The sequence below is a fragment of the Hemibagrus wyckioides genome, linkage group LG21, assembly GCF_019097595.1.
Source record: "Hemibagrus wyckioides isolate EC202008001 linkage group LG21, SWU_Hwy_1.0, whole genome shotgun sequence".
NCBI lineage: Eukaryota > Metazoa > Chordata > Actinopteri > Siluriformes > Bagridae > Hemibagrus > Hemibagrus wyckioides.
In genome coordinates, this window is record NC_080730.1 from 2,181,486 (window position 1) to 2,196,340 (window position 14,855).

Consider the following 14,855-nt stretch of genomic DNA (forward strand, 5'->3'; position numbering starts at 1 on the left):
CTGAAATAACTGAATTCATATAACAATAAAATCATTCATTGCAGCTGAGGAGAGTCCTACGAGAAAGGCAAACATTTCTTTGAGAATTTTAAAGGAATATAATCCTGACTTTGAGAATTTGAACTCCGAGGCATCCAAAAGATTGATTTCAGTCCTATCACATGAGGTATGTGGATTAGTTTCTCTTTCAGAGATTGACAAGTCGGACCTTCGTTTTATTTATTTGTTATAACTAGTCTTTATTGTTATTTGCAGCTTTCTGGCATTTGTAGAAGAGCAGCACCACAAAACTTCAGAGATGTAAAGATCCTCAGTTTATTGTAAGGTTCTCCTCAGGGAAGTTTCCTCCAGGTCTAGTTCTGTATTCCAATTACCATACACCAACAGCAAAGATGGCTGTTTGTGACCATGACCCCACATGGGTCATCTGAACAAACTCCCTCCTAAGTCCTGATAATTTTATCATGGCTAGATCCACTAGATCAAATTGAATGGATGCTGGTTCGGTTATTTCAGAAACTGCTGATCACCTGGGATCTTTAAACACGATAGTCTCTAGAGTTTACATAGAATGGCAATACTCTTGGTTCTCAGTAAAGAAAACATGAATACTCAGCTAGTTCAGAAGGAAACTGCCCTGTCTCAGCTGGTTCCATTTTTTCTTACATTCTTAAGTCTTTTCTTATGTTTATTGCAAATCTCTGTTGTGACCTGTTTAATCCGAAGATCATATGATATTTTTCCCCAGACCTGGAAGCATCATCGTCAGAAGCCTTGCACAATACAACTATCCCAACAACCAATCCCAAATAGATTTCCTCAACAAGGATCTAGAATCCACTCTGACAAAGTTGTTTAATAGTTCAGATACGCTTCAACATTTAAGCCAAGCACTTGGAAATGTTTCTGTTCAGGATACAGAAGTTCTAATGCAGACAGCTGGAATAGCAAGTAAGCAATAATTCCCATAGCTTCACATAAACAGAAATTTTATTTTAACAAGGATTTCTCAATGGTTTAACATCTCAAGACTAATACATTTTCCCCCCACTGAATAAGATATTTCAGACCTGAAACAGTACTTGAGCTGTAATTCGGATTTTGCCAATTACACACTGAATATTGTGGAAGGTGCCTGGGTGTGTGAGGGGCCATGCAAACATAACCCCGGTTACTGCAACGCTCACGGAGACTGTGTGAACGTGAAAACCGGTCCGATGTGCCTGTAAGCATCTAATCCCTGAAGCGCATCTTTTAAAAATGTGCTGTTCTGGGTATTCTTTGATAGAAACTTTTCTCTGTGCTTTCTAAATCAATCAGATGCTACAAGTCTTCTTTTCAAGAATACTATGGACCGCAGTGCGAGCTTTTCCGCAGAGGTGCAGGGTTTTACGGCGCTCTCTTCGGGAGTTTAGGAGCCGCCCTTCTTCTTTTCATCACCGTGACAATCGGGATTGTAGTAGTACGACTGAAGCGCAGGAAATGCTGGTAAGTATCCCTCTAGCAAAAGGAATAATTGACAAAAGTGTACAATTTTGTCACATTTAAGCAGACTAAAAAACTATTAAAGGGATATCAAGTAAAGAAAAACAAGTGAGGAATACACATATCAGGTATAACATTATGAGCAGTGAGAGGTGAAGTGAATAAGACTGAGTATCTCCTCATCATGGCACCTGTTAGTGGGTGGGATATATTAGGCAGCAAGTCAACATTTTGTCCTCAAAGTTGATGTTAGAAGCAGGAAAAATGGACAAGTGTAAGGATTTGAGTGAGTTTGACGAAGGACCAAATTGTGATGGCTAGACCACTGGATCAGAGCATCTCCAAAACTGCAGCTCTTGTGGGGTGTTCCCGGTCTGCAGTGGTCAGTATCTATCAAAAGTGGTCCAAGGAAGGAACAGTGGTGAACTGGCGACAGGGTCATGGACGGCCAAGGCTCACTGATGCATGTGGGGAGCGAAGGCTGGCCCGTGTGATCCGATCCAACAGACGAGCTACTGTTGCTCAAACTGCTGAAGAAGTTAATGCTGCTTCTGATAGAAAGGGGTCAGAATACACAGTGCAGGATGGGTCAGGGCTGTTGTGGCAGCAAAAGGGGACCAACACGATATTAGGCAGGTGGTCATAATGTTATGCCTGATCAGTGTAAAACATGACGCAGTGTTATAGTAAAATAATCAATGACGTGGTAGTGTAGTAAAAGTTTGGGTTAAATTGATTATTTTCCCTCCAACAGCACATCCTGGAATGTTTTATTCCTCTTATACGACAGCAATTTGCAAATAATCCTATTTATACTTCTTTTGTTCATAATAACATTTGGCGGGCGGTGCATTTCACACCTAGACCTTCCTGAATTAATCCACCTCTATACCATCATTATGACGCCACGGCAATAGATACTAATCAACCGTTAAATAGCAAAGTAAAAAAGAAATTAGTCTGCAGTATTTCACACCTCACAAGGAATAGTCAATTTTATTATGGTTATTTTTCTCAAAAAAGACATTTTTGATGACGTATACAGCAAACTGCAATCTCCAGAGGATGCAGCATCCGAAATGAGACGCAGAGAATATAGAAACACTGTATAACAGTGCGCTGTGTCACAGGCTCTTGTAGCAAACATGAATAAAATTACATTACATATAGCAAAAAACAAATTAACACAGTTCAGTCTCACAAGTTTCCTTTCACTGCAGCAAGAAACCCACAGTCCACCCCGGGGATCTGGAATGAAAGAAAACTGAAAACCCAGAATAAAAAGAAAACCCAAAAGCATAAATGGTTCATGAAAAATCTTACCAACTATTTTGAAGAATCAAAAGGATTTTCTTGAAAAGTCCGCCTTGAAAATGCATTTGTAAGGATGTCTGCGACCAAATTGATTTCTTCTCCTCTGTCAGCCATTGTGAGTTAAAATATATATATTTTATTTAGTTTGTGCAGTTCACAGCCTCTGACTACTCCAATTATGCAAAAGACGGGAAATTGCTGACGTAATCGTATGCCTGCTACATGGCCCCAGTGACGCCAACTCGAAATCTGATTGGTTTATGGATCAGTTTCACTGCCACTTATTTTAAGCTCCGGGCGCCTGCACTATTGATTCTGAAGGACTTAAGGCAGAATTCTTTCACCCTGGCAACACATGATGTCAGCCACTAGCTGAAATATGATTGGATAAATACTCTTATCATAAATATACACTACTGGAAGCAGCGCAACCGAGAGAAAAGCTATGAAATGTAGAGAATAGACTATTGGGAATAATTTAATACACATTCATAAAAAAATATATTAAATATATTAAAATGCGCCTTTTGCCCTATGTGCGCTGGGATAGATCCAGCAGACCCCCGTGACCCTAATTAGGAATAAGTGGGTATAGACAATGAATGGATGGATGGATATTAAAATGCAAGTCAGTGATTCAGATCACTGCTGTTTAGGCCAGCAGAGAAGGCCTTGCTGACCCTGACGGTCCGCCACTGCATTTACTGTCAAATATCTATAGCACAGCACAGCAGCTATAAAGAGTCATTTCTCTGGCTTTCTCTTAAATAAGCTGGAAAAAAATGAAGCTTTTTATCAAGAATCTATAAAACTCCTGTGTCCTGAAGATGTCCGAAAACCTCTGGCGCTGGAGACTCCTTACAGAAAACTTCACCACACATCCTCACTTCTTGAGGCGTTACCATGGAAACGACAACATTAAATAATAAATAAACCTGTCTTTTGCGTCTGCACTGCTGTCAGAGATGCTGCTGTAGAAAATGAATCAACACCTTCTGTCCAATCAGAATCCAGAACTCAACAGTGGCGTGTAAAAAACAGATCAAACACAATTTACAGATAATTCTCTATCCTTACAGGTCTCTAAGCAGCAGTCACGATTCGAGGAGGTCGAACTTGTTTGAGGACTACTTCTTCGACTTCAGCGACAGAGGTCAAGATTTTAAATCCTTTTATTTTAATACTCATTTGAATGATCAGCTAATATAAATACACTATTTTGCCAAAAGTATTCGCTCACCTGCCTTGACTCGCATATGAACTTAAGTGACATCCCATTCCTAATCCATAGGGTTCAATATGACGTCGGTCCACCCTTTGCAGCTATAACAGCTTCAACTCTTCTGGGAAGGCTGTCCACAAGGTTTAGTTTAATTTAGTTTAATTTTTGACCATTCTTCCAGAAGCACATTTGTGAGGTCACACACTGATGTTGGACGAGAAGGCCTGGCTCTCAGTCTCCGCTCTAATTCATCCCAAAGGTGTTCTATCGGGTTGAGGTCAGGACTCTGTGCAGGCCAGTCAAGTTCATCCACACCAGACTCTGTCATCCATGTCTTTATGGACCTTGCTTTGTGCACTGGTGCACAGTCATGTTGGAAGAGGAAGGGGCCAGCTCCAAACTGTTCCCACAAAGTGGGGAGCATGGAATTGTCCAAAATGTCTTGGTATGCTGAAGCATTCAGAGTTCCTTTCACTGGAACTAAGGGGCCAAGCCCAGCTCCTGAAAAACAACCCCACACCATAATCCCCCCTCCACCAAACTTTACACTTGGCACAATGCAGTCAGACAAGTACCGTTCTCCTGGCAACCGCCAAACCCAGACTCGTCCATCAGATTGCCAGATGGAGAAGCGCGATTCGTCACTCCAGAGAACGCGTCTCCACTGCTCTAGAGTCCAGTGGTGATGTGCTTTACACCACTGCATCCGACGCTTTGCATTGCACTTGGTGATGTATGGCTTGGATGCAGCTGCTCGGCCATGGAAACCCATTCCATGAAGCTCTCTGCACACTGTTCTTGAGCTAATCTGAAGGCCACATGAAGTTTGGAGGTCTGTAGCGATTGACTCTGCAGAAAGTTGGTGACCTCTTCGCACTATGCGCCTCAGCATCCGCTGACCCCGCTCCGTCAGTTTACGTGGCCTACCACTTCGTGGCTGAGTTGCTGTCGTTCCCAAACACTTCCACGTTCTTATAATACAGCTGACAGTTGACTGTGGAATATTTAGGAGCGAGGAAATTTCACGACTGGATTTGTTGCACAGGTGGCATCCTATCACAGTTCCACGCTGGAATTCACTGAGCTCCTGAGAGCGACCCATTCTTTCACAAATGTTTGTAAAAACAGTCTGCATGCCTAGGTGCTTGATTTTATACACCTGTGGCCATGGAAGTGATTGGAACACCTGATTCTGATTATTTGGATGGGTGAGCGAATACTTTTGGCAATATAGTGTACATTAATAAAGTGTTATTGAATTGGACTATTTCATTGAAGGTCTTCAGAAATACACTTTTCATGAAGATCTACGAGAGGCAGAGGCCGGAGTGTTTAGGTCACATTTTGGGAACGTTGATATGGATTCGAATGTAAGGTAAGTGTTCTGTATGTTATCCATATCACCTACATGATAGTTACATATGGAAATATGACAAAATGTTTAATTTTAATTAAATGTTATAGTGACATTTAAGTACAGTTTATACAGAGAAAGTAAGATTATGGCTGTATAACAAGAAAAGTAAACTTATGTCTTAAAAAAAGAGAAAAACTTACTTTTTTATCATTATTATTATTGTTGTTTACTTCCAGGAAGAGCATTGCTGGTAGCCTTAAAGACGTTTCACTGTTATTTAGATTTCATTTTGCATTTCGAATTCTCAATCTGAGTACTCGGTAGTGGTTTTTATATAAAAAAACATGAAGGTTACATGAGAAAGGAGTAAGCTCTGATATTTATTCACCTTGTAACACAATGCTAATCAATTTGTTGTAAAATCATATGATATTTCAGATATTTTGTGAGTCATATTCTTTCTCTTTTGCTCTGGGTTCCACGTCTCCTAGGTGAAGGTACAATAACAGAAGTGAAGCCATGATTTTCTGGAGATCTTCGAGCTATGCTGTCTTCCATATAGAGTTATTAATGATGAACAAAAACTATTATAATTATCTCTAAATCAAAGATTTTAGTCTGACACGTGAAATGATTACACTTAGTCCAGATTTGCGGGTTACATTGCCTTTTTTTTGGGAAAATATAAATAATAGCTAATAAATTATTACATAAGTCAACACACATTTATTTCTATACAAATTCCTTATGTCATGTAGTTCAGAGTTACCTGGATGGACGGTATGAACATGAACTAGCCTCCACTGCTGCTCTACGTGTTGATTGTTCTTCTTCTCGGAGAAGGTCTTGAGAAACTTCTTGTATTACTGTGCATTCGAGTCCTCATGGATAGTTCGTATTTACGAGTTGTGGAAGTCGGAATTACGACGTGGAGTCACCTTGGTCGGAACAAAAATGAGGTCTCAATTAACTAAAAAATGTTTTTAGTATTTCAGGATGAAACGAAGCAGTAAGAATGCGCATTAGTTGTCTTTGGATTTTTTTTATGTTTTGTTGTTGTTGTTTTTAATCTGAAATCAGTTTCTGAGACGAGTAAACATTCAGTTTAAACGAATTTACCGTCAGCTCAGCAGGTTGTTGAGCTTTCGCCGGCTTGGTTTCGGCACCAATAAATAAGAATCTTTCCGACATGACAGTTACACCCTGAAAGCAGCTGAGTGTGAGGTAGATCTATTCTTTAAAAGCTTTAATAAGTTTCTCTCACAGGTGTGTTTAATTTATTAATGAGTTCTGTTCACATCCAAGCTGACTGGAAAAGCATCCATTTACAATCCTGGTGTAAAGATTTACACAACTTTTTTCTACTGTGACAGAGATCAGATTTTGTCATTGCGCATGCGTACAAGGCCAAGAAATGCAGTTATATATTATATATTAAGTCCAGGAGAAACTAGTATATAAACTAGTATATAAGCAGTTAAATAATTATCAATATTTTATTTGGGGTACTGCCCGATTACAACAACTATTTTTTAAAACGTTTTTAATGTTATAATTTCTGCTTGGCATAAAATATTTACCATCCTCGCTATTTGATTAATGATCTTTGATTAGATTTAATCTTATTTCACGGTGCACTTGAAGTCTGGGTTCTGACTGGTCAGAGGGTGTTGATTCATTTTCAGTATTAACATTTAAGGTTAAACTAAAACAGAAGCTTTTCTGTAAGGAGGCGTTTAACATGTAGGGAAGGAGTCTCTTTATAGCTGCTATAACGTAAGTGAGAAGCGGAATTATATGACCTACCACTGCTCTGCTATTAAAGGGACTGAAACACTTCTGGATGTGGTGTACATGGAAAGAAATAGTATCTCCATCCATCACGCCACACCTTTGTTGATTATTTTCACTAGAGGGCAGTATAGGTTAATGAATTCTCTCACTGTATATTGCACTTTGTCCTCTGTATGTTTATAAAGATATTTCACATATGTAGATCTATTCACTCTGTATTATCTTACAATAATAAATAAACATGTTAAAAGACCTGAGTAATAAACTGCACTGTTTATGTATCCTGGCAATTGATTGCACACCAATAATGAAATGTTACGCCTCACTGGGGAGTCACCTATCGACATGTGACAACTGAAAATCGTCACTGGCGTAGGTTCTACACCACTGTGGATCTGAACTGATGAAAGTGATGAAAAAAAAAAAGGTGAAACACCAAAAAGATTTTCCCTCAGCTGTTGTTTGGAGGAGATAGGTGAACAAGTGAAGTCCATCTCACCTCAAGCTCAAATCCCAGGCCTTAAGCAAGGCCCTTAACCCTCAACTGCTCACTTGTATAAAAATGAGATAAAATCTAAGTCACCAAATGCCTTAAATGCAAATGGCAGGGCTGTGTAAACCCTCTGCTCTGAGATCTAACTGTGTGTCACTTGGGATGAGGTTGTAGTGGTGATTTTGAAGGCCATTTTTATTCTCATCAAAACCATACTGTGAGCCCTTGTGCCTTGTGGGAAGGGGAGGAGTCATCCTGGAAGGAACCACACCCGTCATCACGGTCTAAAGATGATCAGTAAGGAGAACTTGGACAAATGGATGGATTGATACTGATGCCTCTTCCTTTTAATTAGTTGCCTGTCTGTAGATGTAGATGCCCCAAAACGTTCACCTATTGTGCAGTGAACTTTGTAGAAATAGCCTTTATGCATTTCTAATCCATCATAGTAAGTTACATTACAGCCAAACATTACAATATTAATGCTCTCGCCTTGGGGCTTCGTTCAGTAAGTCTCAGAGGGAAGACTGGATTCATGGTTGAATAATTGGTTCAATTATTAAACGGTAATAAATTGTGGTGTACCACCAGCAGAGCGCTCACTAACTAACGCCTAAAGCCAGACCAGAGATGAATTTGGGTCACTGTGCCTGTGGTGCGGTTAATGGGCTGTAGAAAGAGGAAAGAGCTGCAGCAGGGTGTGTGGCTTCGAGCACACGGATCCACTGACACCCGTACAGGAGGGACGTCAGCGTGTCAGTAAGAGGGTCAGATTACCTGACGTTCATCATGACACTTCATCATGTGACAAATAAGATTTCGAAACTTTTCCGAGTATTTGGTATCAATGACGACTCAACAGTTCAAGCTTTGGTCTACCAAAGCTTACAGAAGGTTGTGTGCTCCTGGTACCAAGTCTCAGGACTTCCAAGAACACTGCTAGACATAATCTGAGGTTAAGATTAAAATATAGGTTGTATTTAAAGTGATAAATATGCTCAATATATAACATATTCAGTCACACATTCACATAATGTATGCAAATCTAACATCTTTGGAAGGATTCTCCAGTGTCAGTGCTTTGAGTTTCAGCATTAAAGGTCTATTACATGACAACCTGTGTTTTATTATTCATCTTATTTACTTAGAAATTGCAGGAAAAAAGCTTTATAGCTGCTAAAATCTATGAGCTCCTGGAATAAACGTGTTACATGGATGTTCCACAACATTAAGTGTTTTTTAAAACTGAGAAAATAAACTTCGGCACACGCGGTTTTAGGAAAAACAATCATCTTCGGGGGTTTTAAACAGGACAGGAAGTCTGCTTCATCGCACCCGGGCTGTTGTGTATTATTCATTACTTATTTACTGCATCAGGGAACATTAACAAGCCAAAGTTCCACCTTAATCACCTGTAATGCTTTTAATCTTTACACAGCTAAGGTGTACTTATTGATATTTCTTTAAATGTTAACTGCATATGCATTACATTCTACAGGAAATTAACATAAATTACACTGGTGTTGAAGTCAGGTGTAAAATTATTGGCACCCTGCATATCCTTCCTGAAGGAAATTCTCCTCCAAACACACCAATTAAAGCATTATTACACAGTATGAAGGCTAATGAAGGTTTACATTACAATGAATAAATATTGTGTATTAATTCTAAAGTTTTTGGCTTGGTGTATGGTAATAAAACCTGTCACAGTTTTAGCATTAGCAGCAGAAACAAATTACTGTATTATTCATGAATATGACCATTAATAATGATGAGGTCGCCATGGTAACAGTCCCTATCAGCTGTTTTCCCCGTTATGAGATAATGTTTTGGAAAATGAACAACCAGCTGTTTATTTCCACCGACCGACAATGGCAAGAAATGATAAAGTCATTACGTACAATAATAGTAAATGTTCTTATCTCAGGACGTATAAAGCCATTAACATCCTCAAAACTTTAATTAATCAGCTCATTCACAAAAAAATAAAATAAAAATATAATCCTTGAATGGGAGGGTCATGAACCAGATCAGACTGTTCCTGTTCACCTGAAAAAGATTTACAATGACAAGCAGGAAGTAATGAAGGGAATGAAGCTAATGTAATATGTGTGTGTGTGTGTGTGATATTATTGGTACAAGTTGTTCTGTAATCCCCATGTCTCCTTAACATCCCTGTGTGAAATCAGTATGTTAATAATTAATTAATAAATAAATAAATAAATAAATAAATAAATAAATAAATAAATAAATAAATAAATAATCAGAGTGCTGATTTGAGATCAGTAGTTGGGCGACACTGTAATTCACCTTCCTCCTGCCTGGAACAGGGCCAATAGTAATGAGGCAGCGCACGAGGGCGTGGGCGATAAAAACAGGCATAACAGCAATATCTTTGTGCTCCGGCCATCTTTCACAGACTGAGACAGAACAGGACACCAAGATTCGAGCCCAAACACAGTTCATAAATAAGTGTTTTTATTTTCCTTTTTTTCCTTTAGGAGCTATACTACACACAGCACTTATTCAGTGTAGCTAAGAGGACTGTGTTAAATACTTTTACACATCACAATATACTGCTCTCTCCCTCTCTCCCTCTCTCCCTCTCTCTCTCAGTGCATTTTTTTTCGCTTGGTTCCATACAACAGCAGAGAACACATCAATCATTTCTTCTTGAATTTGCCTTCATTTCTTTTTAGATAAGACACAGGAAACAGGTCAAAGATTAAATAGTACAATGTAAACATTTTCTGATAAATGGATTTTGGTAAAAAAACAAAAAAAACAAAAAATAAAACACACACAAAAAACCAAGGGACGATACAAAAATGAAAAGAAAGTGGCATCAGTTACGCACGTTCCTGATCTATGTATGTAGATGATTGACCTCTGAGCTTGTTTTCTGTTTTTTTCTTTCTTTAAATCATTATTCTCAAGGTAACTATGATGCACCTGCTACATTTACTGAGTAATCACAATGGTGTATAACCATTATATAACAATATATAACAATAAAACATCTCATTTACCCGCTGCCAGCAGCCAAAGTCTCTGAGGCCCACACCCACAGCAATCATGTCTGATAGGTATGCTTGTACACGGAACAGGAAAGTCGGTTTTTGTTTTGTCGAGTCGGCCAAGACGTGGACGGAGCCACGTTCATACGGGTTTAAATACGCCTTTTGGAACGGTTCCTAATCAGAGAGAAGGTTTGAGCTCGGCCGTGATCAAAAATGGAGAGCTAATGGTGTTCCTGGAAGCGTGTGGCAGAGGGTTCAGATCATAAACACTTTTTCTACCGAGTTCATGAACAGTTGGTTATCGCTCTGAGATAATGGGATATTAATAAAGAGAATGATTTTTCATTCCCAGTATGGGAGGTAGGACAGGCCTATTCACAACTCTGACTCACAGCTTATACAAAGACGACGGCTAAAGAGCAAAGACCTGGTTTCAAAAACAGCAGGATAGTGTTTTATTTTTTCCGCAAACAAATAAGGGCTTTTAGAAGTTTTAGAAAGAAACTCGATTCAATCTGATACCAATCTGATACCTGGGGTTATATTTTTATATTAAATTAAGTGAAGATTTGCTTGATTTCTTTCTTTCTTTTTGATTCACTTTGTACTGAGCAACAGATCAAAAATTTTGCTCCCTCAAAATTTTAAAAGTCACATTAAGAGGTAGTTTTGTGATTTAAAAAAAAAAAAAACAGGAACTGAAGGAGGGTTTATACAAGCCAGGTGTGTTTTGTTATCACTGGCAACCTGGGTTTTATAAGGAACCATCAGATCTAATATTGTTTGCATATTCTGTCAACTTAAACCTGCAGCAACTGCGCTTAATCAGCAACTTTATGCTTGTGTTATGTGTTTTCAAACAAAAAAACTATTGTGGGTGCATTTCCTGAATGTGAAGCATTGCAAAATTGCAAGTCTTGTGCACGAAGATGAACACAAATGCTACATTTAAGCCTTTCCTATGTAACACACACACACACACTGCAGTATTTACAATAAAAAATGGGTCATCTGTATGCATTCTCTCTCTCTCATACACACACACACACAGTTTCCATACAACAGATAAGAGCACTAGTGATCCAGGAGGCTAAACAGCATACATTTCCAACTTCATGCCTATTTATTCACAAAGAGACCGTCAGGCGTCAATATCCTTCAACCCGGCCACAAAATAACTCGGGCCTTGGCGTACTTCATATTTAGTCTTCAACACAAACTGAACAGATGCTCTACTGACTCAGCGTCCCTCCACAGTTTCACCTGCGACGCTCCGCGGCTCGCCGCCGGCCACAGAAGCAGCAACCTTCGAAGCAATACCTGACTATTAGCAACATAGTCTGTAAAATAAAAATGAAAAAAAAAAAAGAAAAACACTGAATAAACTGAGGTACCAGACCAGCTCATACCCATCTACTGCAGCATAATCTGCATTTTAAACACTTGGGTTTCACATAATGAACAATGAGCTAAGAAAATGTATAAAAGATAATCATTCCGGGATGTTATTGTGTGACCAGTGCCTTCGCAGCGGCACTTTCTCACTGTTTACCAGCGTTCTGCCTCCATTTTGTGAACAACAACAACAACAACAAACACATCAGTAACTGCATGTTGTATGGAACTTACCCTAATTCTCAAAAACTAGAGTAAATCTTTAACAACTATAACGACTGCTTAGAAACAGCAGATGAGTCCGCTTGGTCCTCACACAATGAAGTATTGTCCATGTCCTATAAACTTTCGCCTTATACAAGATCTGAGTGCGATTTCTTCTTGCTGTCACATGACCAGTCCAGACTGGTGCCCGAGGCCTCGGTCCTTCGACTCACAGCACTGTCCACAAAGTACTTCTCGTGCTTGTCTAGATATGTGGGCCGATGCGGGAGCAGGAAGTAGTGCGTCGTGCTGGCCTTCCTGCCATTTTCCATTATAGGTAAAATGCACGGGGAACCCTCACTGTTCTGTCTCTGCAGACCCCGACTCACATATTTGGGGTCTGGGGCAAAGCTCTGGGTGGGAGGCATGATGCCATTGATGTAAGTGGGAAGGCTTTTGGGGCTCGGTGCACGGGGCATGCTGCTGGACAGAGGTTCTCTAGGGGGTATTTTAGGAGGTCGGTCATCATCGCTACAAGTCCCAGCGGTGACCTCTGCTGACCAGCGGCGGTAGTCGCCGGTCTTGATAGGCCGTGGAGGAATGGGGACCCGAGGAGGAACTTCAGGTTTGTCCAGGTCTTGCGTGTTCCGATGATGACAGGACAGGCGAAGGACAGAGGGTTTGTTGTAGGAGCCGGCGGGGCCTGAATGGGAGCGTCGGAGCTTGCGTTGGGCGCGCTCCTGCTGTCGCAGACACGTCGATTTGTGCTGATGCTGATGGTGTTCGTGTTGTTGTTCCGGTTCCCTTTGCTGCGGAAGAAGACTTTCCTGGGACTCATGTTCGTGCTTTTTCTTTGACTGCTGATGCTGCTTCCTTTGAGGGGGGACTGGCCCTTCAAAATAGGCATAATTGATCTGTCCGCAGTCCCTAAAACTCCGTCGACTGGGCACGCCATAGCGGAAATGGGAAGGTTTTGGACAAGACTCGGACACCAAACAACGACTGTCGTCTCCGTTAAAGAACTCAACCTCACTGTCCACGGTCTGGTCAGGAGATAAGTCCACAGAGGAAGGGATCGGGGGAAGAGGCTTCGCTGCCCGGCTAGGCGTCTGAGGAGGGGAGATGCGGTCAGATACGGTGAGGCGTTGCAATCCAGGGACCACCTGGTCATCTTCGACGGGACTGGGGGTGTGTGGGACAAATGTGGAGGAGATGCAGATCTGCGTGGGTCTGGACTTTTTGGGAGGCAATGGTTGAGCTGCCGGACTGTGCAGGGAACAGGAAGGGACTCTGTGTTCTGTAGGAAGAAGAAAGGACACAGTCAGTAACGACATACAAAGCATTAAACTATCTGTCTTTATTGCACAGGTAGAAAAGGTTTGGCTTACTGTCTCCTGCTAAGAACGAAGGCACCTGCTGCCTGGACTGGACATTGCAATTTACAGAGGCATCAACACTGAAGTAGAAGCTGAAAGGTGAAAAAAAGAAAAAAACATCAAAGAACGTTTCACTTTTCTGCACAGAAAGCTAAAGTGTCATGTCAAACAAACCAATGCTGTTTGTGTGAGGTCATCAGAGAACACACAGAGCCAAACAAAACTAATCCATCTTCAGGGTTCACCTTACAATAACATGTCGATGGCTCACTGTAACACTCACTTGTCGAGATCATGGTCGTATTTCCAGGAGGGCTTGGCTCTGGACATGCTATGGCATTGACTGCTATGCAGGAAGAGGCTTTGCGGGGGTAAACAAATCTCCTGGGCAGTCAAGCCTGCAATGGACATGCTCCAGCAGCAATCGAGTCGCATTCAAGCCAGGAAACATTCACTAAAGCGGTGAGCCACCAAGCTGCTGCACGGTACCTGAAAACAGAGCCATGGAGGGAAGAATGTCATGTGACTTTTTTTTAACATTTACTCTGACAAAACAGTACTGTTTGAATGGACCAGGTGATGGATCCTTTTCATTTCCTGTTATTTGAGATCTTTTGTGGATTGTAGTGGATTCTATCAAATACGTCTAGAAGTGTAGCTTGATCTCTCTCTGTTTGATTTATGACCGGTCCACCCAGGGCCGTCACGGAGGACTCCCAGTTTATTTCCTCTGTTCTTTCTGTCGTTTGCTTTGCTAACCGAGCCAGCCTTCCCTGACTGTAATTGAAGCTCTGCTGTTGCCTTGTGCTTCAGACCTGCTCGAGGTCTTTCAGAAAAGAACGATTGAGCAACGTTCCCCCGGTTCCACCAGCTGTGGTATGACAAACGCTCACTTTTACAGGGCTTGTGCAGACAAAAAAAATTGTCTGAACGATGGCTCTCAAAGCTGTCACATTTAGGAGTTTCTAAGAGTCACTGTTATTCTTTCTGGGAATTTCAGCACTGCTTCATTATCGACAGTGTTTACACTACACGGCGCTGAATAAAAATCTAATGCTAATATTTTTCTTGAAGCCTGTGCTGCATGATCCCTGAGTCTGAGGGCTGCTCGTGATAACTGTTTAGATTGAAAACTTTCCATTAAGCGCAGCAGGTTACAACTTGAGAGTATTTATTTAAAACACCAGCTTTGTCT

The 14,855-nt window shown here is 40.8% G+C and overlaps 2 protein-coding genes across 4 annotated transcripts in view; one reads left to right on the top strand and one right to left on the bottom strand.

The window, feature by feature from the left end:
• LOC131342381 (mucin-17-like) overlaps positions 1 to 9,481 on the top strand; it is a 30,740-nt gene extending 21,259 nt beyond the window's left edge. Inside the window, exons 3-10 of the mRNA XM_058373153.1 lie at positions 45 to 166; positions 256 to 320; positions 749 to 951; positions 1,060 to 1,225; positions 1,321 to 1,488; positions 3,879 to 3,952; positions 5,300 to 5,396; positions 5,870 to 9,481. Coding sequence (XP_058229136.1) covers positions 45 to 166; positions 256 to 320; positions 749 to 951; positions 1,060 to 1,225; positions 1,321 to 1,488; positions 3,879 to 3,952; positions 5,300 to 5,396; positions 5,870 to 5,873 — 899 coding nt within the window. The 3' untranslated portion in view covers positions 5,874 to 9,481. The remainder of the gene's footprint in view (positions 1 to 44; positions 167 to 255; positions 321 to 748; positions 952 to 1,059; positions 1,226 to 1,320; positions 1,489 to 3,878; positions 3,953 to 5,299; positions 5,397 to 5,869) is intronic.
• A 1,871-nt stretch (positions 9,482 to 11,352) lies between these two features.
• The window catches only part of errfi1a (ERBB receptor feedback inhibitor 1a), a 6,888-nt gene continuing 3,385 nt past the window's right edge, over positions 11,353 to 14,855 (bottom strand). Inside the window, exons 2-5 of one of the 3 annotated variants that reach the window (XR_009203036.1) lie at positions 13,944 to 14,149; positions 13,673 to 13,752; positions 12,315 to 13,581; positions 11,353 to 12,025 (exon numbers count right to left, since the gene is read on the bottom strand). Coding sequence is in view for 2 of the 3 variants with exons in the window: in XM_058373154.1 (XP_058229137.1) it covers positions 12,434 to 13,581; positions 13,673 to 13,752; positions 13,944 to 14,095 (1,380 nt within the window). In the remaining variant the exon portion in view is untranslated. Of the gene's footprint in view, positions 13,582 to 13,672; positions 13,753 to 13,834; positions 14,150 to 14,855 lie in introns of those variants that run through there. The other 2 variants (XM_058373154.1, XM_058373156.1) reach the window with 2 other exon arrangements.